We start from the raw sequence: 27,577 nt of genomic DNA on the forward strand, positions 1-27,577 counted from the left end.
GTCACTACTGCCCACCCCTAACTGCACCTCCTCAGATGCCAAGTTTGTGTTTGAGCTATTTTTCTTTTTCTTTCTTTTCTTTTTCTTTTTTTTTTTTTGAGATGGAGTCTCGCTCTGTCACCCAGGCTGGAGTGCAGTGGTGCAATCTCAGCTCACTGCAACCTCTGCCTCCCAGGTTCAAGTGACCCTCCCACCTCAGCCTCCCAAGTAGCTGGGACTACAGGCACGCACCACCACGCCTGGCTAATTTTTGCATTTTTTGTAGAGATGAGGTTTCCCTGTGTTGCCCAGGCTGGGCTCGAACTCCTGGGCTCAAGAAATCTGCCTCGGCCTCCCAAAGTGCTGGTATTACAGGTGTGAGCCACCGCACCCTGCCTGTGTTTTGGCCTATTGCTTTTATGATGGAATAATTTCCCATTGTATGGATGGAGCACTTTTGGTTTATCCATTCATCAGTTGAAGCACATTTGGCTGTTTCCACTCATTGTCTCTTATGAATTATGCAGTTACGAACATTCGTGTACAAGATTTTATTTGAACACCTGTTTTAAATCCTCTTGGGTATATATGTAGGAGTGGAATTGCTGTGTCATACAGTAGAATTCTATGTTTAGCTTTTTGAAGAACTGACAAACAGCTTTCTAAAGCAGATGCGCCATTTTACATTCCCATCAGCAATGTGTGAGGATTGCGATTTCTCCATGTCATCACCAACACTTATTTTCTTTTTTTTTTTTTTCTTTTTACTCATATTCATCCTAGTGGGTAGGAAGTGGTATTTCACTGTGGCTTTGATCTGCATTTCCCTAAGGATTAATGCTGTGGAACATCTGTTCATGTACTTACTGAACATTGGTATATCTTCTTTGGAAAAATACCTATTCAAGTCCTTTGCCCCTTTGGTACATTCACAATGTTGTACAACCATCACCACCATCGAGTTGCTTGTCTGTTTTTGTTGAGTTGTAAGAGTTCTTTATGGCCGGGCGCGGTGGCTCAAGCCTGTAATCCCAGCACTTTGGGAGGCCGAGACGGGCGGATCACGAGGTCAGGAGATCGAGACCATCCTGGTTAACATGGTGAAACCCCGTCTCTACTAAAAAAAAAAAATACAAAAAATAGCCGGGCGAGGTTGCCTGTAGTCCCAGCTACTCGGGAGGCTGAGGCAGGAGAATGGCGTTTTGAGATCCGGCCACCACACTCCAGCCTGGGTGACAGCGCGAGACTCCGTCTCAAAAAAAAAAAAAAAAAAAAAGTTCTTTATATATTTTGGATACTAGACCCTTATCAGATATATAATTTGCAAAACATTCTTTCCTAGTCTGTGGGTTGTCTTTTCATTATTTTGTTGCATCCTTTGATGCACAAAAGTTGTGGTTTTGTTTGTTTGTGTGTTTGTTTGTTTTTGAGACTCAGTCTCACCCTGTCACCCAGGCTGGAGTGCAGTGGCGTGATCTCAACTCACTGCAACCTCCGCCCTCCAGGTTCAAGTGATTCTCAGGTCTCAGTCTTCTGAGTAGCTGGGACTACAGGTGGCTGCCACCACACCCGGCTAATTTTTATATTTTTTGTAGAGGCAGGGTTTCACCATATTGGCCAGGTTGGTCTCGAACTCCTGGGCTCAAGTGATCCTCCTGCCTCAGCCTCCTAAAATGCTGGGATTAGAGGTGTGAGCCACTGCACCCAGCCTAAAAGTTTAAAATGTTGATGAGGTCAAATTTCCTTTTTTTTTTTTTCTATTGTTGCTTGTGCTTTTAGTATTATCTAAGAATCAATCACCAAATCAAGGTCATAAAGATGTATCCCTGTATTCTTCTATGAATGTTATAGTTTTAGCTCTTACATTTAGGTGTTTGAGGCACTTTGAGTTAATTGCTGTATATGGTGTGAGATAGGGACCCAGTTGCACTCCTTTGATGTGACTGTCCAGCACCATTTGTTGAAAATATGATTCTTTCCCCCATTGAACGGTCTTGGCACCATTGTTGAAAATCAATTGATCATCGGTGTATGAGTTTATTTCTGGACTCTAGATTCTATTCCATTGATTTACGTCTCTCCCTATGAGGTAGGAGGTGGGACTTGACTCCAGAGGCAGGGTTCTGACACTGGACCAAATTGAGGACTAGCTGAAACAGGGCTGGGGTGGAAGGAGCTTTCCATAAGACACGCCCATCAGTGTGCCATGTCAGTTTACTGTTGCCGTCACACCACCAGGGAGTTATCCCCCGCTCTTCCATGGCAATGACTCGATGACCCAAAAGTTATTACCCATTCCCTAGAAATTGCTGCATAAATCGCCCCTTAATTTACATGTGTTAAAAGTAGATATAAATGACTGCAAAACTGCCCTGAGCTGCTAGTCTCTGCCTACAGCCCTGCTGTGCAGGAGTAGTCAGAGTTGTAACAGGGCTGGAGCCGTAACACTGCCCCTTCAGTAAAGCTGTTCTCTTCTACCATTGGCTTGGCCTTGAATTCCTTCCTGGGCAAAGCCAAGAACCTCATGGGCTAAGTCCCACTTTGGGGCTCACCTGTCCAGCATCACTTATGCCAGGGCCATAGTGTTCTGATTACTGTAGCTTTGTAGTCAGTTTTGAAACTGGAAAGTATGAATCCTCCAATTTTGTTCTTCTTTTTCAAGATTGTTTTGGCTATTTGGAAGCTCTTGCAATTCTATGTGAATTTTGTGATCAGTTTGCCCATTTCTGGAAAAAAAAAAAAAAAAAAAAGGCTCTTAAAATTTTGATAGGTGGCCAGGCACCTATCAAAATTTGGTTCATGCCAGTAATTCCAGCAGTTTGGGAGACTGAGGCGGGTGGACCACCCGAGGTCAGGAGTTTGAGACCACCCTGGGTAACATGGTGAAACCCCATCTCTACTAAAAATACAAAAAATTAGCTGGGTGTGGTGTCACTTGCCTGTAATCTCAGCTACCTGGAAGGCGGAGGCATGAGAGTTGCTTGAACCTGGGAGGTGGAGATTGCAGTGGGCTGAGACTGTGCCACTGGACTCCAGCCTGGGCAACAGAGAGAAACTCTCTCTCTCAAAAAAAATTTTTTTTGATAGGCATTGCAACTGAATCTGTAGATCAATTTAGGGAGTATTGCCATCTTAAAAATATAGGCTGGGCACGGTGGCTCACACCTGTAATCCCAGCACTTTGGGAGGCCAAGGCGGGAGGATCACCTGAGGTCGGCATATCGAGACCATCCTGGCTAACACAGTGAAACCCTGTCTCTGCTAAAAAAAAAACAAACACAAAAAAATTAACCGAGCGTGGTGGCAGGCGCCTGTAATCCCAGCTACTTGGGAGGCTGAGGCAGGAGAATGGTGTGAACTTGGGAGGCAGAGTTTGCAGTGAGCCGAGATCACGCCACTGAACTCCAGCCTGGGTGACAGAGTGAGACTCTGTCTCAAAAAAAAAAAAAATATATATATATATATGTATTATATAATATATATATTATATATATTTATTTTATATACATATTATATAATATATATTTTTTATATAATATATATATAAAAAGTCTTCCAATTGATGAACATGGGGTATCTATTTAGCTTTTATTTAATTTCTTTCAGCAATGTTGTAGTTTTCAGTGTACAGGTGGAATTGTTTTCTTAATTTCATTTTCAGATTGGCATTGCTAGTGTATAGAAATACAACTAATTTCTTATTTTTCGCAGAGATGGGGGGGGGTCTCCCTTTGTTGCCCTGGCTGGTCTTGAACTCTTGGCCTCAAGCAATCCTCCCATCTCGCCTCCCAAAGTATTGAGAATTCTAGGCATAAGTCACTGAGCTGAGCCCTGATTTTCAATATTGATTTGTATCCCAAAACTTTCCTGAATTTATTAACTCTTTTTTTTTTTTTTTTTTTTTTCTCTTGTGACAGAGTTTCGCTCTTGTTGCCCAGGCTGGAGTGCAATGGCACGATCTTTGCTCATTGCAACCTCCGCCTCCCAGGTTCAAGCAATTCTCCTGCCTCAGCCTTCTCCTGCCACCACACCCTCAGACGGAGTCTCCTCCTGAGTAGCTGGGATTAGCTCACTGGCATCTGCCACCACACCCTACTACAATAGTTTTTTGTGTTTTTATAGAGACAGGATTTCTCTGTGTTAGCCAGGATGGTCTCGATCTCCTGACCTCGTGATGGTCTCCCAAACTCTGGGATTACCAACCGCGCCCGGCTAATTTTGTGTTTTTAATAGAGACAGGGTTTCTCTGTGTTAGCCAGACTGGTCTCAAACTCCCAACCTCAGGAGATCCACCCGCCTCAGCCTCCCAAAGTGTTGGGATTACAGGCGTGAGCTACCGCGCCAAGCCTCATTTTTAAATTCTCATCTAAATGTTTCATCCAGAAGGGTTGGGTACAAAAGGGATGGAAGCATTTCACAGAAAAAACATTTTTATACAGGTTGACTAGAAAGACACATCGTGTCCAGGAATTGGTCAGGATGAAATTCTAAATTTTCTTCTTCTTTTTTTTTTTTTGTTACCAGCTTATATATCAAGAACAGAGGCTGGGTACGATGGCTCATGCCTGTAATCCCAGCACTTTGGGAGGCCAAGGAGGCTGGATCACCTGAGGTCAGGAGTTTGAGACCATCCTGGCCAACATGGTGAAAACCCGATTCTACAAAAAAAAAAAAAAAAAATACAAAAATTAGCCAGATGTGGAGGCGTGGGCCTGTAGTCCTACGTACTTGGGAGGCTAAGGCAGGACAACTGCTTGAACCTGGGAGGCGGAGGTTGCAGTGAGTCAAGATGGCACTACTGCACTCCAGCCTGGGCAACAGAGTGAGACCCTGTCTCAAAAAACAAAAAACAAAAACAAAAAAACCCACAAAAATCCTAAATTTTCAAAATGGTTTCCTACAACCTCTTAACTGATCATCATCCAATGAGCTTCCTGCAAAAGCTCAGTCCCTTTCTGGGGACAGCTGCATTCAGTAATCAAACTGCCTTCCTAAGGTGTGTGTAGCAGGAGAGAAGTGGGGAAGTAGAGTCAGGCTACAGGCCACGGTTGCAAACTGCAACCAATCCAGAAAGTTGAGCACAAGGCAACAGAAATGAGGCATCTCCCAAGTGTCCAACCTGTCAGAAGCAGCCAGAGAGGTCACAGTCCCTGAGAGGTGCCCTCCTTGAACTTACAGCTTTTGGCAGGAATCACAGGTTAGAAATGCATTCAATGGCTGGGCGTGGTGGCTCGCGCCTGTAATCCCAGCACTTTGGGAGGCCGAGGTGGGAGGATCACCTGAGGTCAGGAGTTTGAGACCAGCCTGGCCAACACGGTGAAGCCCTGTCTCTACTAAAAATACAAAAATTAGCCAGGCATGGTGGTGTATGCCTGTAATCCCAGCTACTCGGGAGGTTGAGGCAGGAGAATTGCTTGAACCCAGGAGGCGGAGGTTGCAGTGAGCCGAGATCGTACCACCGCATTCCAGCCTGGGCGACTAAGGGAGTCTCTGTCTAAAAAAAAAAAAAAAAGAAAGAAAAGAAAAGAAAAAGAAAGAAATAAAGAGCCAAGAAGTCAAGAAGTCAGTTGATTGTAGATGGTTTCCTCAAAGAAGCAGCCCTTTCCTTGGCCCAGTGCGGTGGCTTAAGCCTATAATCTCAGCACTTTGGGAGGCCAAGGTGGGCGGATCACGAGGTCAGGAAATCGAGACCATCCTGGCTAACACCGTGAAACCCCATTTCTACTAAAAATACAAAAAATTAGCTGGGTGTGGTGGCGGGTGCCTGTAGTCTCAGTTACTCAGGAGGCTGAGGGAGGAGAATGGCGTGAACCCGGGAGGCGGAGCTTGCAGTGAGCTGAGATCTGGCCACTGCACTGCAGCCTGGGTGAGAGAGTGAGACTCCGTCTAGGAAAAAAAAAAAAAGAAGAAGAAGAATAAGAAGCCCTTTCCTGTGGGCATTTGTATGTGATCCAGATGGTCCAGCCAGCATCCATGATGTTTTCAGTTTAGGTCCCACAGAGGGTGCCCTAAGTCTGCAATGGTCTCACAGTCAAAGTCCTGTTCCTGGAGTGTGTGCCTGTTTTCAATTTAGCACAGCACATGCTGAGACTGAAACAGCACAGAACAGAGAGCAGTATCAGGTTTTGGCTTACAGTCAGGTCCAGGCCATTAGGATCTGTGCATTCAAGAAGCCACAAATCAGTGGCTGTTCTTTGGCTGCAGCAAAGCCAAGATGATGCAGGCTAGAAGGTTCTGTTTCAAGTGCAAGTGACAAACAAGGCTTTCCTGAGCCCTTTTCCCTTGTCAGTCTTAGAGTTGGAAATGATGCACTCAAAGACATGCATGTGCTGGACGCAGTGGCTCGTGCCTGTAATCCCAGCACTATGGGAGGATGAGCGGGGAGGATTGCTTGAGTACAGGAGTTCAAGACCAGCCCGGGCAACATAGTGAAACTGTGTCTCTACCAAAAAAAAAAAAAAAAAAAAAAAACAGAACAATTAAAAATTAACTGGGCATGGAGGTGGGCACCTGCAGTCCCAGTTACTTAGGAGGCTGAGATGGGAGGATTGCTTGAGCCCGGGAGGTCGACGCTGCAGTGAGCCATGGCTGCATCATTGTACTCTAGCTTGGGCAACAGAGTGAGACCCTGTCTCAAAAACAAAAAAAACAAACAAAAATGCATACCTTCAAGAAAAAGAGAAGACAACCACAGACTCGGAGAAGGTATTTGCAGAAGACATATCTGATAAAGGACTGTTATTCAAAATGTACAAAGAACTCTTAAAACTCAATAGGAGTGGCACACACCTGTAATCCCAGCTACTTGGGAGGCTGAGGCAGGAGAATCACTTGAACCTGGAAGACGGAGTTCGCAGTGTGCTGGCATCGCACCATTGCACTCCAGCTTGGGCAACAGAACAAAACTCTGTCTTAAAAAAAAAAAAGAGGTTAGGTGCAGTGGCTCACACCTGTAATCCCAGCACATTGGGAGGCCAAAGTGGGTGGATTGCTCGAATCCCAGAGTTTGAGACTAGCCTGGGCAACGTGGCAAAACCCCATCTCTACAAAAAATAGAAAACAGTTGAATGTGGTGGTGTGCCCTTGTGGTCTCAGCTGCTCGGGAAGCTGAGGCAGAAGGATTGCTTGAGCCTGGGAGGCACTGGTTGCAGTAAGCCATGATCACATCACTACACTCCAGCCTGGGTGACAGAGCAAGACTCTGTCTCTAAAAAAAGGCTGAGTCTGGGGACTCATGCCTGTAATCCCAGCACTTTGGGAGGCCAAGGTGGGCAGATCGCTTGAGCCCAGGAGTTTCAGACCAGCCTGGGTAACAATGCAAGACCTCATCTAAAAAAAAAAAAAAAAAAAAAAGAGGCAGGTGTGGTGGCACACGCCTGTAGTCCCAGTTACTCGGGAGGTGAGGCAGGGGGCTCACTTGAGTCCAGGAGTTTTAGGCTGCAGTGAGCCGTGGTCTAATCATGCTACTGCACTTCAGCCTGGGCAACAGAGTGAGACCCTGTCTCTAAAAGTGATCTTTCAAGCCATGAAAAGACCTGGAGGAACCTTAACTGCATATCAAGAAGTAAGAGACCAATCTGATAAGGATACATACTGTATGATTCCAACAATATGACATTCTGGAAAAGGCAAAACTATGGAGTCAATATAAAAATCAGTGGTTGGCCAGGCAGGGTGGCTCATGCCTATAATTCCAGCACTTTGGGAGGCTGAAGCTGGTGGATCGTTTGAGGTCAGAAGTTCGAGACCAGCCTGGCCAAATGGTAAAACCCCATCTCTACTAAAAATACAAAAAAATTAGCCAGACGTGGTAGTGGGCACCTGTAATCTCAGCTACTCGGGAGGCTGAGGTGGGAGCATCTCTTGAACCTGGGAGGCAGAGGATGCAGTGAGCCAAGATCGTGCCACTGCACTCCAGCCTGGGTGACAGAGCAAGACTCCATCTCAAAACAAAAACAAAACAAAACCAACAAAAGACCAGTGGTCATCTGGTGTTGAGGGAGGGAGGAGTGAATCGGTAGAGCACGGAGGACTTTTAGGGCAGTGAAACTAGTCTGTGTGATACCACAGTGGTAGATACATGTCGTTACACATTTGTCCAAACCCAGAGAATGTACAACACCAAGTTTGACCCTAATGCAAACGATGGACTTTGGGTGATAAGGATGTGTCAACATAGGTTCATTGATTATAACATGTACCACTCTGGTGGGGGATGTTGATAGGGGACGGGAGTGTGTGTGTGTGTGTGTGTGAGGGGCTGGGGGAAACAGAGGATATAGGATAATTATATACTTTCTGCTCAGTTTTACTGTGAACCTAAAACTGCTCTAAAAATAAAGTCTAGGCTGGGTGCGGTGGCTCACGCCTGTAATCCTAGCACTTTGGGAGGCTGAGGTGGGAAGATCACTTGAACTCAGGAGTTCGAGACCAGCCTGGGCAACATAGTGAGACCTTGTCTCTAATTTGTCAAAACAAACAAACAAGTAAACAAAAAATTAGCTGGGTGTGGTGGCACACACACCTGTAATTCCAACTACTCAAGAGGCTGAGGTGGGAGGATTGCTTGAGTCTAGGAGGTCAAGGATGCAGTGAGACGAGATCGCACTGTTGTACTCCAGCCTGGGCAACAAAGTGAGACCGTCTCAAAAAAAAAAAAAAACAAAAAGTATATTAAAGAAACAAAACTTGGCCGGGCGCGGTGGCTCAAGCCTGTAATCCCAGCACTTTGGGAGGCCGAGATGGGTGGATCACGAGGTCAGGAGATCAAGACCATCCTGGGTAACATGGTGAAACCCCGTCTCTACTAAAAAATACAAAAAACTAGCCGGGCGAGGTGGTGGGCGCCTGTAGTCCCAGCTACTCGGGAGGCTGAGGCAGGAGAATGGTCTAAACCCGGGAGGCGGAGCTTGCAGTGAGCTGATCCGGCCACTGCACCCCAGCCTGGGCGACAGAGCAAGACTCTGTCTCAAAAAAAAAAAAAAAAAAAAAAGCATATTAAAGAAACAAAACTTTTTCAGACATACAAAAAAATATGCACACCAGGCTGCCCCATCAGCTGCCTTTAAGGGTCCAGCACTTGATTTTAACAAGGGCTTATTAGCAGACTAAAAAGTGTTTTTTAAAACTCTAAAAGTAGCTGGGTGTGGTGGCACGTGCCTGTAGTCCTAGCTACTCAGAGGCTGAAGCGGGAGGATCACTTGAGCCCAGGAGGTCGAGGCTGCAGTGAGCCATGATCGCGCCACTGTACTCCAGCTTGGGTGAGAGTGTGAGATCCTGTCTCAAAAAATAAATTTTTGTTTTAAAGTGAAACTCCAAAAGTTTATTTCCATCCAGAGATTGCGTCGCTCTTTTTACTGCTTCTTGCTTTCTCCAAAGCCTTCAGTAAGCCAAAATCATGGCAAAAATCATCATTTACAGAGACTGTACTTGTTCTGTTTCCAATACTCGGAATTAAAATTCCAATCCTCCCATTGTTGGCAAAAAGCAGGGAGTTGTTTTATATACACACAACGACTTTTGCAGCTTTCTCTAATTCAGATGATCTCCATAGTGTATATTGCAAGCATAAACATTTTACATTGATTTTTTAAAAAAATCATACATTTAGTCCAGGTGTGGTAGCTCACGCCTGTAATCCCATCACTTTGGGAGGCCAAGGCGGGTGGATCACCTGAGGTCAGGAGTTTGAGACCAGCCCAGCCAACATAATGAAACCCTGTCTTGACTAAAAATACAAAAAAATGAGCCAGCCATGGTGGCACGTGCCTGTAATCCCACCTACTTGGGAGTCTGAGAATCACTTCAACCTGGGAGGTGGAGGTTGCAGTGACCTGAAATTGAGCCACCGAACTCCAGTCTGGGTGACAGCAACACTGTCTCAAAAATAAATAAAATAAAATAAAATAAAATAAAATCATACATCTAGATGAAACAGTCACAAAATACAAAGGAGCTTTTCAAATTTCTCCATTTTTTTTTCTCATTGCAAATCTACTCAAATGTCTATCAATAAATTAAACACTTAATAGTTGGAATAGAAGGCAGGGTTGCTGCAACCTGTAGGCTAAAGATATGGATAGAATCTACAGGCAGCCTTTGGTATCCATGGGATTGGTTCCAGAAACCCCTACAGATCCCAAAATCCACAGATACTCAAGTCCTTATATAAAATGCAGTGATATTTGCATATAACCTCCACACATCCTCCCATATACTTTATTTATTAATTATTATTTTTTGATGGAGTTTCACTCTTGATACCCAGGCTGGAGTGCAATGGCGTGATCTCGCTCACTGCAACCTCAGCCTCCCAGGTTCAAGCGATCCACCTGCCTCAGCCTCCCAAGTAGCTGGGCTTACAGGCGCCCACCACCACCCCCAGCTAATTTTTTGCATTTTTAGTAGAGATGGGGTTTCACCATGTTGGCCGAAACTTACACACATAAACACAGACTTTGCATGGTACTATTTGCAGTTGAGAGAAATGTAAACCAATGCAAAGATGCAGTGTGAAATCATAATTGAACGAAATTAACTGAAGTAACGCTACTGTAATAATTTCGTAGCCACCTCCTGTTGTTGTTGCAGTGAGCTGAAGTGTTGTATTAGCTTAAACACCATGTGATGCTAATCGTCTCCAAGGAGTCCGTTTCTCCAGCAAATTGCATAGCCAGTATACAGCGATCTCTTCTGGTTCTCGTTCATTTTTCATCTTGTTGAGTGCAATATCGTAAACCCTGAATAACACCACAGGACCCATACAGAGTGCCACTGGTGAAACTGAAAGTGCTCCCAAGAAATAGACAAGTCATGACATTACAAGAAAGAGTTGATTTGCTTGATATGTATCATAGATTGAGGTCTGCAGCTGCAGGTGCCTGATATTTCAAGATGAATTCAGCATTGGGGAGCATTGTAAAAAAAAGAAAATGACATTCCCGAAGTGGTCGCAGTTATGCTGGCAGGCAGGAAATCCTTGCACTTTTTGTGAAATATCTTTTTATCTCATACTGAAAATGCAAGGCCAGGTGTGATGGCTCAGGCCTGGAATCCCAGCACTTTGGGAGGCTGAGGTGGGCAGATCACTTGAAGCCAGGAGTTTGAGACCAGCCTGGCCAACATGGCAAAACCCTGTCTCTACCAAAAATACATAAATTAACTGGGCATGGTGGCAGGTGCCTGTAATCCCAGCTACTTGGGAGGCTGAGACACAAGAATCGCTTGAACCTGGGAGGCAGAGGTTGCAGTGAGCCCAGATCACGCCACTGCACTCCAGCTGGGGCAACAGAGCAAGACTCCATCAAAAAAAAAAAAAAAAGAACAAACGAAAGAAAGAAAGAAAATGTAGTTTTTCTGTGGGTGCAGAATTGCTGTAAAAAAGACATACCTATAGATTCTAATATAATTCTAGGAAAAGTGCAGTCATTATATGACAACTTAAAGAAAAAAGAAGGTGAAGGATATAAAGCTGGAGAATTTAATACCAGCAAAGGATGGTTTGATCATTCTAAAGAGTTTGGCTAAAAAAATATCAAGGTAACAGGAGAGGCAGCTTCTGCCAACCAAAAGGCAGCAGATGAGTTCCCAGGTGCTAGTGAGGAAATCATTGAGGAGGAAAGATATCTGCCTAAAGAGGGGTTTTTGTTTTGTTTTGTTTTTGAGACAGAGTCTCACTCTGTTGCCAAGGCTGAAGTGCAGTGGCGCAATCTCAGCTCACTGCAACCTCCACCTCCTGAGTTCAAGCGATTCTACTGCCTCAGCCTTCTGAGTAGCTGGGATTACAGGTACCCGCCACCATACCCAGCTAATTTTTATATTTTTAGTAGAGATGGGATTTCACCATGTTGGCCAGGCTGATCTCAAACTCCTGACCTCAAGCGATACGCCCGCCTTGGCCTCCCAAAGTGCTGGGATTACAGGCATGAACCACACCTTGCTCCGTCATGAAGAGGTTTGTAATGCAGACTAAAGTGCCCTATTCTGGAAAAAAAAAAAAAATGCCTCAAAGGACATTTATTAGTAAGGAAGAGAGGTGAGCACTTAAGGCAGGTAGGGATAGGCTGACCCTACCGTTGTGTGCAAATGCTGTCAGATTTATGATCAGGCTGCCCTTACATAGAAAACTGCTAACCTCCAAGCCTTCAAAGATAAGGCTGCCAGTCTTTTGGTTGTACAACAAGAAGGCCTGAACAACGAGAACCCTTCTTCTGGGTTGGTTCCACCGACGCTTTGTCCTTGAAGTTAGAAAGTACCTTGCCAGTAAGTTACTTTGATACTAGATAATGTCCCTGGCCACCAAGAACCTCATGAATTCAACACTGACGGTGTCAAAGTGATCTCATGGCCCCCAAACACAATGCCTCTACTTCAGCCTCTAGATCAGGGGGTGATAAGGAGCTTTAAGGCTCATTACACACTGTGGAAAGGACTGTCAACACCATGGAAGAGAAGACTGATATACAGAACATTAGGAAAGTCTGGAAGGATGACGCCACTGAAGATGCCGTCCTTGTTAGAGAAAAGCTACGAATGCCGTTGAGTGAAAATAATAAATTCCTGCAGGAGAAAACTGTACATGACCTCACCGGATTTACAACAGAGCCAATCAAGGAAATCATTAAAGAGATTGTGGATATGGCAAAAAAAAAAAAAAAAAAAAAGTAAGGGTTTTTTTTTTTTTTTTTTTTTTTTTGAGACGGAGTCTTGCTCTGTAGCCCGGGCTGGATGCAGTGGGGATCTCAAGCTCACTGCAAGCTCCGCCTCCCGGGTTTACGCCATTCTCCTGCCTCAGTAGGAATTACAGGCGCCCGCCAATAGTTTTTTTTTGTCTTTTTTTTCGGTGTTAGCCAGGATGGAGTCTCTGACCTCGTGATCCGCCCTCTCGGCCTCCCAAAGTGCTGGGATTACAGGCTTGAGCCACCGCGCCCTGCCGCGGGGTGAAGGGTTTCAAGCTATGGATCTTGGGGAAATTCAAGAGCTAATAGATTCTACACCAGAGGAATTAACAGAATATTTTTTTCTTTTTTTTCTGAGATGGAGTCTCACTGTCACCTAGGCAGTGCTCCCATAATCTCGGGTTCCACCTCCCAGGTTCAAGTGATTTCTCTTGCCTCAGCCTCGAGTAGTTGGGATTACAGGCGCCTGCCACCATGCCCGGCTAATTTTTGTATTTTTAGTAGAGACAGGGTTTTGCCATGTTGGCCACGCTGGTCTCAAACTCCTGACCTCGGGTGATCCACCCACCTCCCAAAGTGCTGGGATTACAGACGTGAGCCACCGTGCCCGGCCAGAAGATGTTAATTGAAGATGTTTTTGACTTCTTTCATGACATGGACCCTTCTATGATACAGGAACTGACACTAAAGCAAACCGTGGAAGAAGGTTTGGTGCCATATAGAAACATTTTTAGAGAAATGAAAAAGCAAAAAGTCAGACAGAAACTATGACGTATTTCTGTGAAGTACCTGCCTCTCCTGCCTCCCCCTCCACCTCCATCACCTCATCCACTTTTGCCACCTCTGAGACAGCAAGACCAGCCCTCCTCTTCCTCCTCCTCTTCAGCCTACTCATTGTGAAGACGACGAGGATGAAGACTTTTATGATGACCACCTCCACTTACTGAACAGTAAATGTACTTTCTCTTCCTTACAATTTGCCCAACATTTTCTTTTCTTTAGTTTAGTGTAAGAATACAGTATATAATATAATAACATATGAAGTATGTGTTAATTGACCATTTATGCTATCAGTGAGGCTTCTGGTCAACAGTAGGTTATTAGTAGTTAAGTTTTAGGGGAATCAAAATTTATACTCAAAAAAATTTTTTTTTTGATGGAGTCTTGCTGTGTTGCCCAGGCTGGAGTGCAATGGCGTGCTCACTGCAACCTCTGCCTCCCAGGTTCAAGAGATTCTTCTGCCTCAGCCTCCCGGGTAGCTGGGATTACAGGTCTGCGCCACCACGCTCAGCTAATTTTTGTATTTTTAGTAGAGATGGGGTTTCACCATGTTGACCAGGCTGGTCTTGAACTCCTGACCTTGTGATCCACCCACCTCGGCCTCCCAAAGCGCTGGGATTACAGGTGTGGGCCACTACACCTGGCTATCCTCAGATTTGTAACAGCAAGGAGGGTCGGCACCCCAACCGTCACGTTGTTCATGGGTTAACTGTATAATGTGTGGATCAACCGTGTAATGTTCGCACATCACTTCATTCTCATAGATTCAACATAGTACTTGGCATGGGGCAAATTCAAGTTTTTACTTTTTGGAACTTTGTGGAAGTTTTTTTCCCCAAGTATTTTCTATTTTTATTTATTTATTCATTTTTTGAGACAGGGTCTCACTCCATTTCCTAGGCTGGAGTGCTGTGGTCTCAATATCCAGGGCTCCAGTGATCCTCCTACCTCAGCCTCTCAAGTAGCTGAGACTACAGGCACACACCCCCCCACCACGCCCAGCTAATTAAAAAATTTTTTTGTTGAGATGGGTCTCACTATGTTGTCTAGGCTGGTCTTGAACTCCTGGGCTCAAGCAGTTCTCCTGCCTAGGCTTCCTACAGTGTTGGGATTATAGGTGTGAGCCACCATATCCAGTCTTTCCCGAATATCGTCTTTTGTTTGAGACAGAGTTTTGCTCTGTCACCCAGGCTGAAGTGCAATGGTGTGATCTTGGCTCACTGCAACCTCTGCCTCCCAGGTTCAAGTGATCCTCCCACCTCAGGCTCCTGAGTAGCTGGGACTACAGATGTGTGCTGCCATTACTGGCTAATTTTTTGGTTTGTTTGTCTGTTTTTGAGACAAAGTCTCCGTCGCCCAGGCTGGAGTGCTGTGGTGCGATCTTGGATCACCGCAACCTCTGCCTCCCAGGTTCAAGCAATTCTCCTGCCTCAGACTCCCAGATAGCTGGGATTACAGGCACCCGCTGCCACGCTTGGTTAATTTTTGCATTTTTATTTTACTTATTTTTTGAGACAGAGTTTTGCTCTTGTTGCCCTGGCTGGATACCAATGGCATGATCTTGGCTTAAGGCAACCTCCGCCTCCCAGGTCCAAGCAATTCTCCTGCCTCATCCTCCCAAGTAGCTGGGATTACAGGTGCCCACCACCATGCCTGGCTAATTTTTTTGTATTTTTAGTAGAGATGGGGTTTTGCCATATTGGCCAGGCTGGTCTCGAACTCATGACCTCAGGTGATCCGCTCGCCTCAGCCTCCCAAAGTGCTGAGATTACAGGCATGAGCCACCACACCCAGCAATTTTTGTATTTTTAGTAGAGACGGGGTTTCACCATGTTGGCCAGTCTGGTCTCGAAGTGACCTCAGGTGATCCACCTGCCTCGGTCCCCCAGAGTGCTGGGATTACAGGCGTGAGGCACCGTGCCCAGCCTCCCGAATATTTCCAATCTACAGTTGGTTGAATCCACAGATGCAGAAGTCACCCACACAGACGGCCAACTGTGTATGTTTTTCTTATTCTTTTTTTTTTTCCATCTGGCTTATCGAAAGCTTTGAGCTGGCCGGCAATGGATTTAATCTCTTTTACTCCCACTTGGAGGAGACGGTACCTATAAACTGTTAACTGTATTTGACCCACCAAAAACTCATTTTGGGAAAGTCTTGGCCCTTTCTCTTGCAGCCCACAGAAGAGAGGGAAAAAAGCCAAAGGTGTCACTTGGGCCATGCTTTTTTGTTTCCTTATTGTAGCCAGCACTCACCAAAATCAGCCAGGGGATCCAGGGAGTCAGCTCTCCAGAGGCTCTATTCCAGAGGCTGGCCCAGGCTGGAGTGCAGTGACCGGATCTCAGCTTTTTTTGAGACCTGTCTCGCTCCCGAGTAGCTTCACTCAGGCTAGTTTTTTGTATTTTTTAGTGTTTACCGTGTAGGCCGGGATGTCTCGATCTCCTGACCTCGTGATCCGCCCGTCTCGGCTCCCAAAGTGCTGGGATTACAGGCTTGAGCCACCGCGCCCGGCCTATTGTCTTTTTTTTGAGACAGAGTCTCGCTCTTTCACTCAGGCTGGAGTGTAGTGATGCGATCCTGGCTCACTGCAACCTCCACCTCCCGGATTCAAATGATTCTCCTGCTTCAGCCTCCCGAGTAACTGGGATTATAGGCACCTGCCACCACGCCCAGCTGATTTTTTGTATTGTTAGTAGAGACGGGGTTTCACCACGTTGGCCAGACTGGTCTTGAACTCCTGACCTCAAGTGATCCACCCAAAAGTGCTGGGATCACAGGTGTGAGCCACCGCGCCCAGCCTCAGCCGGTGTTTTTTTTTGTACGGTTTCCCTCCTCAACTGGGACTACTTACGATTCTCAACCAAGGCAGCAACACTGCATTTCTACTAAAAAGATCTGAAGCAGTTTTGGCAAAATAAGAAATTTATTACATATGATTGGCAGATACATGCTGCTGATATATTATTCTTACTATTTGAAAAAAAAGTCAAAATGAAAAATAATGTTATTTTAATTTTAAATACCACACAATTACAGGTCCTTGAGGATCGGGGTTGGGCTCAGGGAATTACCTCGTTTTTCAGAGAAATCAGAGTGGGCAGATCCATCTCCAAATTCTTTTTTTATTTTTTATTTTTATTTTTATTTTTTTGAGACAGCGTCTCGCTCTGTCACCCAGGCTGGAGTGCAGTGGTATGATCATGACTCACTATAGCTTCAACCTGGGCACAGATGATCCTCCCACCTCAGCCTCCCAAGTAGCTTGGACTATAGGTGCGTACTACCGCACCTGGCTAACTTTTGTATTTTTTGTAGAGATGGGGGTCTTACTACATTGCCCAGGCTGGGCTTGAACTCTGGGGCTCAAGGGATCCTCCCACCTTGGCCTCCCAAAGTGCGGGGATTACAGGTGTGAGCCACTACACCCGGCCCAATTTTTTTTTTTTTTTTTGAGACGGAGTCTCGCTCTGTTGCCCAGGCTGGAGTGCAGTGGCGCGATCTCGGCTCACTGCAGCCTCCACCTCCCAGGCTCAAGCGATTCTCCTACATCAGCCTCTTGAGTAGCTGGAAATTACAGGCGCCCACCATCACACCCGGCTAATTTTTTGGATTTTTAGTAGAGACGGGGTTTCACCATGTTGGCCAGGCTGGTCTTGAACTCCTGACCTCAGGTGATCCGCCTGCCTTGGCCTCCCAAAATGCTGGGATTACAGGCATGAGGCACTGTGCTCGGCCCAGACTTTTTTTTTTAACATGGATTTTCAGCTGCATGACCTGGTCCCAGCCCTGCAGCTCGGAAGCCCCAGGAGGTGAGGTTCACACCCTTAGGGCTAGGACTTTCTGAGCCCTAAGGATGAGGCTCTAAGTTCAGAGACGAGTAGAGGGCTTCTCTGAAGGGACCAAAGAAGTCCCTATGGCAGAAACAATAGGAGACAAGAGGTCAATGGCGGGGAGGGGAGGGGATGGGACAGAGGGGTCTGGGGCTGGATCGGAGGGTTTTGGGTGGGAAGAGAAGAGAGGGGAGGGCGAGAATTCTTCTCCAAGATGGGCGTTCCCCCAGGCTCACCTGTGGGTTCCCCTCAGTAGAGTAGGCCCCCCCAAAGCAGCAGCTACAGTAGGTAGATAAGATGGAAGAAGCTTCTTCTGGTAGTTTCTAGAACCTGAAGACGGGGCCCGTCAGGGCCTTTGATTGGACCCAGGAATTCTCAGTATGCCAGGGAGGTACAAGTGGTCAATTGGTTAATGGTGAGTCCCAGCCAATGGTCCCGGGCCCTGGAAGGCACAGTCAGGCTGTCTTGCAAGAAGGATAGTCCTGGACTAGGACAGATGGACTCGCACGATCACACTGGAGTTGGTCACACGGGCTCCATAGTGGCCAGCCCAGAACTGTGTGTCCTGGCCCCAGTGTTCGAAAGACACAAAGCGGACGCCCATCTTGATGTTGGAGAACACGTGGGTGACCTGTAGGCAGAGGAGGGGCTCAGCCCCGTTGTGCCACAGCCTCCCCTCTAAAGCTGAGGTTGGGGCCTTCTGGCAGATGGTTACTTTCCAAGGATGGCTATAAAATCTCCCATTGGGCCACATGTTCTTCTAGAATCTTATAGAATCTTCCACTCCCTCATCAAAAAGTGGAATCTGGATGGGCGCGGTGTGGTTCGTGCCTGTAATCCCAGCACTTTGGGAGGCCGAGGCAGGTGGATCGCTTGAGGCCAGCAGTTCCAGACCATTCTGGCCAACATGGCGAAACCACGTCTCTACCAAAAATACAAAAAAAAAAAAAAAAAATTAGCCAGGCTTGGTGGCATGTGCCTGTAGTCCCAGCTACTCAGGAGGCTGAGGCAGGAGAATCACTTGAACCTGGCAGGCGGAGGTTGCAGTGAGCCGAGATCACGCCACTACACTCCAGCCTGGATGATAGAGTGAGACTCTGCCTCAAAAAAAAGTAGAATCTAATTCGCTTCCCCATGAATCTAGGTGGCTTTGCTTGTCACCAAGAATGTGGTGAAAATTATGCTCAGTGACTTTGGCCAAGTGACTTTTAAGGCTAGGTCAGAAAAAGCAAGGCAGCTTCTATTGTTTCTCTAGAACCCTCCTCCCTGAGCAACCACATAAGCATTCTGACTGCCTAGGAGCCGCCATGCTGTGAGGAAGCCCAAAGGAGCCCAAGCAGAGAGATCCCATGGAGAAGCTCTGAGACGAAATGAAGAAAGAGATGTTTGGCCAGCCACCAACTGCTACACACACACCACCCACCGCCCTGGCCTGCAGCTCCAGACATCGTCAGAATGTCACTGTCTGAACTTTGAAAGTCAGGAGCCAGAACTGCCCAGGTGAGCCCTCCTGAAATTACTAACTCATAGAAATCACGAGAAGTAGTCAAATGACTATCATTAATTTTTTTTTTTTTTTGAGACAGAGTCTCACCCTGTCACCCAGGCTGGAGTGCAGTGGTGTGATCTCGGCTCACTGCAACCTCTGCCTCCCAGGTTCAAACGATTCTCCTGCCTCAGCTTCCCGAGTAGCTGGGACTACAGGCGCCCGCTGCTACGCCCAGCTAATTTTTGTATTTTTAGTAGAGATGGGGTTTCACCATGTTGGCCAGGCTGGTCTTAAACTCCTGACCTCGTGATCTTCCCACCTTGGCCTCCTAAAGTGCTGGGATTACAAGTGTGAGCCACTGTACCCAGCCAGACTGTCATTGATTTTAAGCCACTAAGTTTTGGGGTGATTTATTTCACAGCAATAGGCCCCCAACATCCTTTCCCCAAACCCCCATAGGAGACTCACGTGAAGGCAGGCATTGTTGTTCCACTGTGGGATGGGATCAGGCACAGCAGAGAATTTATCTAGAACAGTCTGGTTGGCGTCTAGAAGTTGGACAAGTAGTCTATACATACAGCCACTGTCGTGTCGGGCTCCCCACCTGTGGGAGGAAGGAGGCCATGAAGGCTGGACCTGCCACCCCATCTCTTTGGGTGTCTGCCTACCTTGTCCTGCCTTGGCCGAATGCCCTTCCCATGTATGCAAATCCAGTTCCTCTAAAGGGACTCCTGGGAGGTGATCTCTGGACCCTTGGAATGTTGTGTCAGACAGGAGTGTCTTTAATGGTGACCCAGGTGGTACTGGATAGTCTACCAATGTGATTTAGGGCAGGGGCCAGTCACACTCATAGAAATAGTCTCAGTGGGGAGTCTCCAGAAAGACCCACCATGTGACTTTCTGTGGGGGCTGGGAGTCAGGGAACATCAGTTGACCTGGAGACTGAGATTAACCATGTGGGCAATTGATCAATCCATCACGCCTATGTAATGAACCTAAGAAATACTCTGGACACCGAGGCTCAAGTTAACTCCCTTGGTCAACAAAATTCCATGCATCTTGTCACACATCAGTGCCAGCATGGTAACACGTCCTGACACCATGGGAGAAGGATAACAGAAGCTCTGTGTTTGATCTTTTCCCTGGATGCTGCTCTATGCCCTCCTTTCCTTGGCTGACTTTAATCTGTATCTTTTCCCTGTAATAAACCAGAAGTGTGTAGTAGCTTTTTGTGAGTTCTTCCAATGAATTATTGAATTGTGAAGGTGGTTTGGAAGTCCTCCAAACTTGCAATTGGTAGAGTTGTAGAGATGGGGTTTTGCCACGTCACCTAGTCTGGTGTTGAACTCCTAGACTCAGGCGATCCTCCTGCCTCTGCCTCCCCAAGTGCTGGGATTACAGGCATGAACCACCATGCCCAATCAGATTTTGTTTTTAATTATTACTCATCAAACTACATATTTGTATTGTTGTGACATATTGTGTCAGAAGTGAGGATGGTCTAAGGGATTCCATCCCCAAACTTTGTAATGAGCTCTAAACTTCTCACAAATATTGATGCCTGTCTGGGAATGGTGGCTCATGCCTGTAATCCCAGCACTTTGGGAGGCCAATGCGGGTGGATCACTTGAGGTCAGGAGTTCGAGACCAGCCTGGCCAACGTGGTCAAAATACAAAATTTACTAAATATTCTACTAAAATACAAAATACAAAAATTACTAAAAATACAAAAATTAGCCAGGCATGGTGGCTGCCTGTAATCCCAGCTACTTGGGAGGCTGAGGCAGGAGAATCTCTTGAACCCAGGAGGTGGAGGTTGCAGTGAGCTGAGATCGTGCCATTGCACTCCAGCCTGGGCGACAGAGGGAGAACCTGTCTCAAAACTCAAAAAAAAAACCCAAAAAAATATTGGTGCCTGGCTCTCACCCTCAGACACTCAGATTTAATTGGTATGACTGGTCCCTGGGCACTGTATGTTTTAAAAGTTACCTTTATGATGTGCAGCAAACTTGGGGAGCCACTGATTATCACAATCAAATAGTACCCCACTGATCAAAACAACACAAATACGTCACATAGTTTGATGAATAGTAATAAAAAATAAAATCTGGCCAGGTGTGGGTGCTCACACTGGTAATCCCAGCACTTCGGGAGGCAGAGGTGGGAGGATTGCTTGAATCCAGGAGTTCAAGGCCAGCCTGGGTGACATGGCAAAGCCCTGTCTCTACAAAAAATATGGCTAGGCGCGGTGGCTCACACCTGTAATCCCAGGACTTTGGGAGGCAGAGGCGGGCAGATCACCTGAGGTCAGGAGTTCGAGGCCAGCCTCGCCAACATGGTGAAACCCCGTCTCTACTAAAAATACAAACATTAGCTAGGTGTGGTGGTGCATCCCTGTAGTCCCAGCTACTTTGGAGGCTGAGGCAGGAGAATCACTTGAACCCAGAAGGTGGAGGTTGCAGTAAGCTGAGATGGTGCCATTGCATTCCAGTGTGGGCGACCACTGAAATTTTGTCTCAAAAAAACAAAAAATTCAAAAATTAGCCAGGCACGTAAAATTAGCCAGTGTGCACCTGTAGTCCCAGTTACTCAGGAGGCTGAGGTGGGAGGATTGCTTGAGGCCGGGTGGTGAAGATTGCAGTGAGCTGAGATCATGCCACTGCACTCCAGCCTGGGTGAAAGAGCAAGACTCTCTCTCCAAAAAAAATACAAAATAAAAATTAAAATCTTATTGGAGATGTATCTCTTAATGAGATGGAGTTGGGGAGTAGGGTTATGGTGCCTTGATTAAGAGTGAATTTGCTGGCCAGACAAGGTGGCTCAGGCCTGTGATCCTGGCACTTTAAGAGGCTGAGGCAGGCAGATCACCTGAGATCAGCAGCTCGAGACCAGCCTGGACAACATGGTGAAACCCTATCTCTACTAAAAATACAAAAATTAGCCAGGTGTGGTGGTGCACACCTGTAATCCCAGCTACTTGGGAGGCTGAGGCAGGAGAATCCCTTGAACCTGGGAGGCAGAGGTTGCAGTGAGCTGAGATCGCACCACTGCACTCCAGCCTGGGCCACTGAGTAAGACTGTCTCAAAAAAAAAAAAAGTAGATTTGCTAAGGCCCCAAATTTCCAATGGCCACTTTGCCTGGCTCCCTAGTAGTCCTTACATCTGGGGATGACACCTTAGTGAGGGGCTTTTTTCCTATAAAACTAGAGAAGGGGGACACTGAGAAAGAGATTGGGGAAGGAGAACCATATGATGCTTCCCACACAGATGTAATCTATAGCAGATTAATTGTATAATAGGGGGTTTCTGGCTGTAGTGGACCTGAAATTTGACTCCCATAAAACCATCTGGGTCATATACCCCCTGGAAAGTCTTCATGCACCCCAGTTTCAAGACCATCAACACAGAGGACAAGCTCCGGAGTCAGATGAGTCTGGGCCTTATACCAGGTTCTGCTAAGCCCAGGCTGTGTGACCCAGGCAAGCCATCTCCTCCTTTTTTTTTCTTTTCTTTTTTTTTTTTTAGGTGGCATCTCACTCTGTTGTCCAGGCTGGAGTGCAGTGGCACCATCTCAGCTCACTGCAACCTCCACTTCCCGGGTTCAAGTGATTCTCTTGCCTCAGCCTCCCAAGTAGCTGGGATTACAGACGCATACCACCACTCCTGCCTAATTTTTTGTATTTTTAGTAGAGACGGGTTTTGCCATGTTGGCCAGGCTGGTCTCGAACTCCTGACCTCAAGAGATCCGCCCACCTCGGCCTCCCAGAGTGCTGGGATTACAGGGGTGAGCCACCATGCCCAGCCTGTCCCAATCTCTCAGTTGGTGGCATGTGCCTGTAGTCCCAGCTACTCGGTAGGCTGAGGCAGGAGAATCACTTGAACCTGGCAGGCGGAGGTTGCAGTGAGCCGAACCTCTCCCCTTTCTCAACCTCTCAGTTTCCTGCGAAGCTCTGAATGATCTGAGGGCTTGAAATACACCTTCCCACAGGATCAAGGTTCAAAAAAGGTGCTCATATAAAGTACTTGCTATGTGCTTGCCATGTAATAATTGTCACTGCAAAAGCCGTATCTTGTAAACAGGGAAAACAGAGGCATGCTGTGACTTGCCCAAGGCTACAAAGCCGCAGGCTAGGGTTTGAATCTGGGAGGTCTGGCTCCAGAACCTAAGCTCTTGGCCAACTATGCTATGTTTTCTCCTCCTAAGGCAAGGAGCATCTCATTCATTTACGGACAAGACTGAGCTGGGCCCGAGGCCTCTCATCTTCTGTTTTCCAATCCACATCCCTTTGGGCATGAGCAGAGAGGTTCAGGGCGTGTACTCTGCTAATCACTAGAACTGTGAGTATGTTTGTCACTTCACCTCTCTGAACTTCAGTTTCTTTTCTTTTTATTCTTTTTTTCCAGGACTGAGTCTCACTCTGTTGTCCAAGCTGGAGGGCAGTGGCACAACCTCCACCTCCTGGGTTCAAGCGATTCTCCTCCCTCAGCCTCCTAAGTATGTGGGACTACAGGTGCATACTACCAGATCTGGTTAATTTTTTTGTATTTTTAGTAGAGACGAGGTTTTGCCATGCTGGGTGGGCTGGTCTCAAACTCCTGACCTCAAGTGATCTGTCTGCCTCGACCCCACAAAGTGCTGGGATTATAGGTGTGAGCTACCATGGCCGGCCGGAACTTCAGATTTTTTATCTGTAAGGAGGGGTTAGGGGGCCTAAATTAAGTCACCCATAAAAAGGTCATGTCACATGTGGTCAGTGCTTAGCAAGGGGCTATTTTAATCGTCACACTCACCAGTCAGAGACACAAATCTCAATCCTGCCACTATCCAGCAGTTCTGGCCACAGACCCTCCTCCTCTAGGTCCAAGACCTGCTTCTTGCGACACCAGCTGGGAAATGCAGGAGACAGGGTAATGAGAACAGGCAGGCCTTTCTCAACAAGGCGCCAGACCTTAGGATAGCAGGGGCATTCACCTGAATGAGGTCACGAAGCACGTCTGAGAAGGGGCCCCAGGCACGGTTGTCCTGTTTTCCTCCACCACCCAGCCGTCCCCACCGTGCTGCACCATCCACTTTCGGAGGCCTTCTGTGAAATAAAAAAGGCTTGTGCCCAAGTTCCAGTCGCCCGCCTGTTGGTTCCTAGTGAGACTCCTGGCCCCCCACCGAGGCCCCGCCCCCTGCCCCTCCCACCAGCTCACTCAAAGCCCCGCTCCTCTGACCCTTCTCACCGATTTGCAGCAAAGCCCTGCCCCTCCAGCCCCTCTCTCTGGCTCCCAGAACTGCCCCATTCCTACCCCTCCCACAGGCAACCAGTGAAGCTCTGCCCAGCCAGCCCCGCACCCGGCGTGCCGATGCTGCCCCACCCCTCCGACACCTCCGACCGGCTCCCCATGCTGCCCAGCCCCTCCGACTCCTCCCACCGGTCCGACTGCGGCCCTGCCCTTCCGGCCCTTCCCACCGGTTCCACTGCGGCCCCGCCCCTCCGGCCCCTCCGCCGCTCCCACCGTGGCCCAGCATCCGGGACTTCCTCTTTCGAGATCCCACCTTGGCCGCAGGGGTTGCGAATCAGGTTGCGTCCGATGGGTCTGCGCGCGCAGAAGCGGCCAAGGGGGCAAGGCCTGGCGTTACGGGCGGGAGACTGGCAGCTGCGGGCGAGGTGCAGTAGCGCGCGGCCGGTGGCGCTGTCATCGCGGGCCAGGATCAGCAGCCACAGGGCCTGGCCGTCCACCAGGGCTCGCCAGCCCCGGCACACTTGGCGGCAGCGCCCGAGAAGCGTGCGCGGGGGGACGTGGCTCAGCACCACCAGAAGCAGCTCCGGGGGCAGTTGGCTCAGGTCCAGAGCCTCTTCGGGTTCCGGCTCCGGCTCCGGCGCGGGGACCCGGGCGGCCCGGCCCCTAGAGGCCCAGGCGCCCATGGTCCCCCCGCCAGGCCCGGCTGTGGCTGCGGGAGAGGAAGGGTCAAGGCGTCAGGGACCAGCAGCCTCCGCGGCGCGCAGCCTCTGCCTGCCCTGACTCAGCCAGCCGCACCCCTATCTTCACCATCCCAGAGCCCCGTCCCCGAATCCCCCTCCCCCAGCCCGTCCTTGATAGCCCCGATATCTCGGAGACCCCGCGGTCTGTGTGTATGCCCCGAATTGCGTGCAATCAGCCCCCCTCGGCGGCCCCACCGACACCCCACCCCAAATCCTACCCCAGGGCCTGGCGGCGCTCCTACCCGGGATACCCTAGCTGTGTTGCAAGCTCCCCACGCCCCTCTGCGTCCTTTTAACTCGCCGGCCCCTCCCCTCTTACTAGCCAGCGTCACCCACCCCTGCATCCTCTTTCTTACTCCCCAGCCCCTCCCACCTACTCCCTTCCCTTCTCCAGACCCAACCTGCTTCCTGCGAGGGGGCCAGGTGGGGATCCAGGGTCTGCCGCTCACTGCCTTCCCCTCCAGCCAGCCCCTTGAAATGTCCCTAATTCGTTAGTGGCAATGAGACGTCTGGCTCCGAGCAACCGTTGTTATTTTGGTCAGGCTTCTGAGTGGGAGGCCTCATATCCGTTAACGTGTTAAAAAATTTCCATCACCTATAAGGTCGGGCATGGTTATCTTCACTTCACAGGAGAAAACAGGCTCCAGCTGCTAAAAATGAATGCTGCAACCAGTAGTAACACCAGCCAACTTTTATGGACGGTTTTGCTGACAGCCAATTTGGCAACCCCATGAAGTAGGTGCTGTTACGCCCTTTACTTCACAGGTGAAAAAACTGAGACCAGCAGAGGCCAGGTGACTTGCCTATGATCACCAGCTAGTAGGGACTTGAATCCAGCCAGCTTAGCTCCGGAACACCTCATTTTAACCTCTAGATCAGCTCTGTCCAATAAAAATACAATTGTGGCTGGGTGCGGTGACTCATGCCTGTAATCCCAGCACTTTGGGAGGCCAAGGCGGGCAGATCGCTTGAGGTCAGAAATTCGAGACCAGCCTGGCCAACATGGTGAAACCCCATCTCTACTAAAAATACAAAAATTAACTGGGCGTGGTGGCTCGCACCTGTAATCCCAGCTCATTTGGAGGCTCAGGTAGGAGAATCACTTGAACGCAGGAGTCGGAGGTTGCAGTGAGCAGAGATTGCACCACTGCACTCCAGCCTGTGCAAGAGAGTGAGTGAGACTCTGTCTCAAAAAACAAACAGGAAAAAAACTATTGTGAGAGTTGATCATATGAATTGGATCCTTCTTGTCGTATCCAACTAAAACAAAGTTGAGAGACCAGGGGGAAAAAAACACTTAGGGCAGATACCATTGCCCCAAGAATGTGATTCTCTGCAAGCCTGGCTGTTAAAATTGCCTGTTGTAACCTGGAAGCAGTCTAACTGGTACTGAAACAGCCTGCTGCGACTCTAAGACTGGTTTTTCCCTCTGCTGTCACTTACCAATCAGAACTTGCCAGCTCCCCACAACGTTGCTAGTGTCAATGAACTTTCTTGCAAAACAATACCTAACATTTCTGTTTCTTATGAAAACCTCTAACCTCTTTGTTCTTTGAAAGTACTGAAGACCACCTGGTCTGTGTGGATGCCTCGAATTTCAATTCTTGCTTTCCAAATAAAACGTTTTATTATGTTTTTGAGATAGAGTCTCGCTCTGTCGCCCAGGCTGGAGGGCAGTGGGGCAATCTCGTCTCACTACAACCTCCTCCTTCTGGGTTTAAGTGATTCTCCTGCCTCAACCTACCGAGTAGCTGGGATTACAGGTGCGTGCCACCATGCCCAGCTAATTTTTGTATTTTTAGTAGAAATAGGGTTTCACCATGTTGGCCAGGATGGTCTCAAACTGCCGACCTCAGGTCGTCTGCCCGTCTCGGCCTCCCAAAGTGCTGGGGTCACAGGCATAAGCCACCGCGATAAAACATTTTAAATTTAGAGATTTGTCTCTATATCTCTATATTTTATTTGGCTTCGACATACTGTGAGCCGTATACATAATTTAAGACCTCAACAAACAAAACCAGACATGGATTCTTCCCTACAAAGAACTTACCTTCTAGAGGGACAGACATGATAAACTGTTGGCATAATGGGCAAATTACATAGTATCAGGGAAATAATTAAATATAAAACCTCCAGGCCAGGCAGGATGGCTCACGCCTGTAATCCCAGCACTTTGGGAGGCTGAGGCAGGCACATCACTTGAGGTCAGGAGTTCGAGACCAGCCTGGCCAAAATGGTGAAACCCCGTCTCTACTAAAAGTACAAAAATTAGCCGGGTGTGGTGGCACATGCCTGTGATCCCAGCTACTTGGGAAGCTGAGGCATGAGAATCACTTCAACAAGGGAGGCAGAAGTTGCAGTGAGCCGAGACCTCGCCACTGCACTCCAGTCTAGGTGACAGAGTGAGATGCTGTCTTAAATAAATAAATAAATAAATAAATAAATAGAATAAAACCTCCTTTTGACCCTCTTAGAATCCTCTCCACAAATGCAGAAAAGAAATAAATGGGGCCCGGCATGGGGGCTCACGCCTGTAATCCCAGCACTTTGGGAGGCCGAGGCAGGAGGATCTCTTGAGCCTAGGAGTTTGAGACCAGCCCTGGCGGCACAGTGAGACCCCGTCTTTACAAAAAAATTTAAAAAGTAGCTGCAAATAGTGGTGTGCACCTGTAGTCTCAGCTACTTGGGAGACTGAGGTGAGAGGGTGGCTTGAGCCCGGGAGGTTGAGGCTGCAGTGAGCTGGCACTCTGCCACTGCACTTCAGCCTGGGCTACACATCGAGACCCTGTCTCAAAAAAAAAAAAAGAATGAAACAGTTGTATTAGTGCATACACTTTAAACGAGCCTGTAATG

At 47.8% G+C, this 27,577-nt stretch overlaps 2 protein-coding genes across 3 annotated transcripts in view; both read right to left on the minus strand.

The window, feature by feature from the left end:
• FBXO27 (F-box protein 27) overlaps positions 1 to 25,736 on the minus strand; it is a 34,280-nt gene extending 8,544 nt beyond the window's left edge. Inside the window, exons 1-6 of one of the 2 annotated variants that reach the window (XM_050769238.1) lie at positions 24,943 to 25,031; positions 24,298 to 24,693; positions 23,728 to 23,839; positions 23,547 to 23,642; positions 19,224 to 19,359; positions 16,341 to 17,897 (exon numbers count right to left, since the gene is read on the minus strand). In XM_050769238.1, coding sequence (XP_050625195.1) covers positions 17,754 to 17,897; positions 19,224 to 19,359; positions 23,547 to 23,642; positions 23,728 to 23,839; positions 24,298 to 24,667 — 858 coding nt within the window. In that variant the 5' untranslated portion in view covers positions 24,668 to 24,693; positions 24,943 to 25,031 and the 3' untranslated portion in view covers positions 16,341 to 17,753. Of the gene's footprint in view, positions 1 to 16,340; positions 17,898 to 19,223; positions 19,360 to 23,546; positions 23,643 to 23,727; positions 23,840 to 24,297; positions 24,694 to 24,942; positions 25,032 to 25,125 lie in introns of those variants that run through there. The other variant, XM_050769237.1, reaches the window with a different exon arrangement.
• SARS2 (seryl-tRNA synthetase 2, mitochondrial) overlaps positions 1 to 27,577 on the minus strand; it is a 209,078-nt gene that overhangs the window by 78,928 nt on the left and 102,573 nt on the right. The window lies entirely within an intron of this gene.

Source organism: Macaca thibetana, chromosome 19 (genome assembly GCF_024542745.1).
Source record: "Macaca thibetana thibetana isolate TM-01 chromosome 19, ASM2454274v1, whole genome shotgun sequence".
NCBI classification, from domain to species: domain Eukaryota; kingdom Metazoa; phylum Chordata; class Mammalia; order Primates; family Cercopithecidae; genus Macaca; species Macaca thibetana.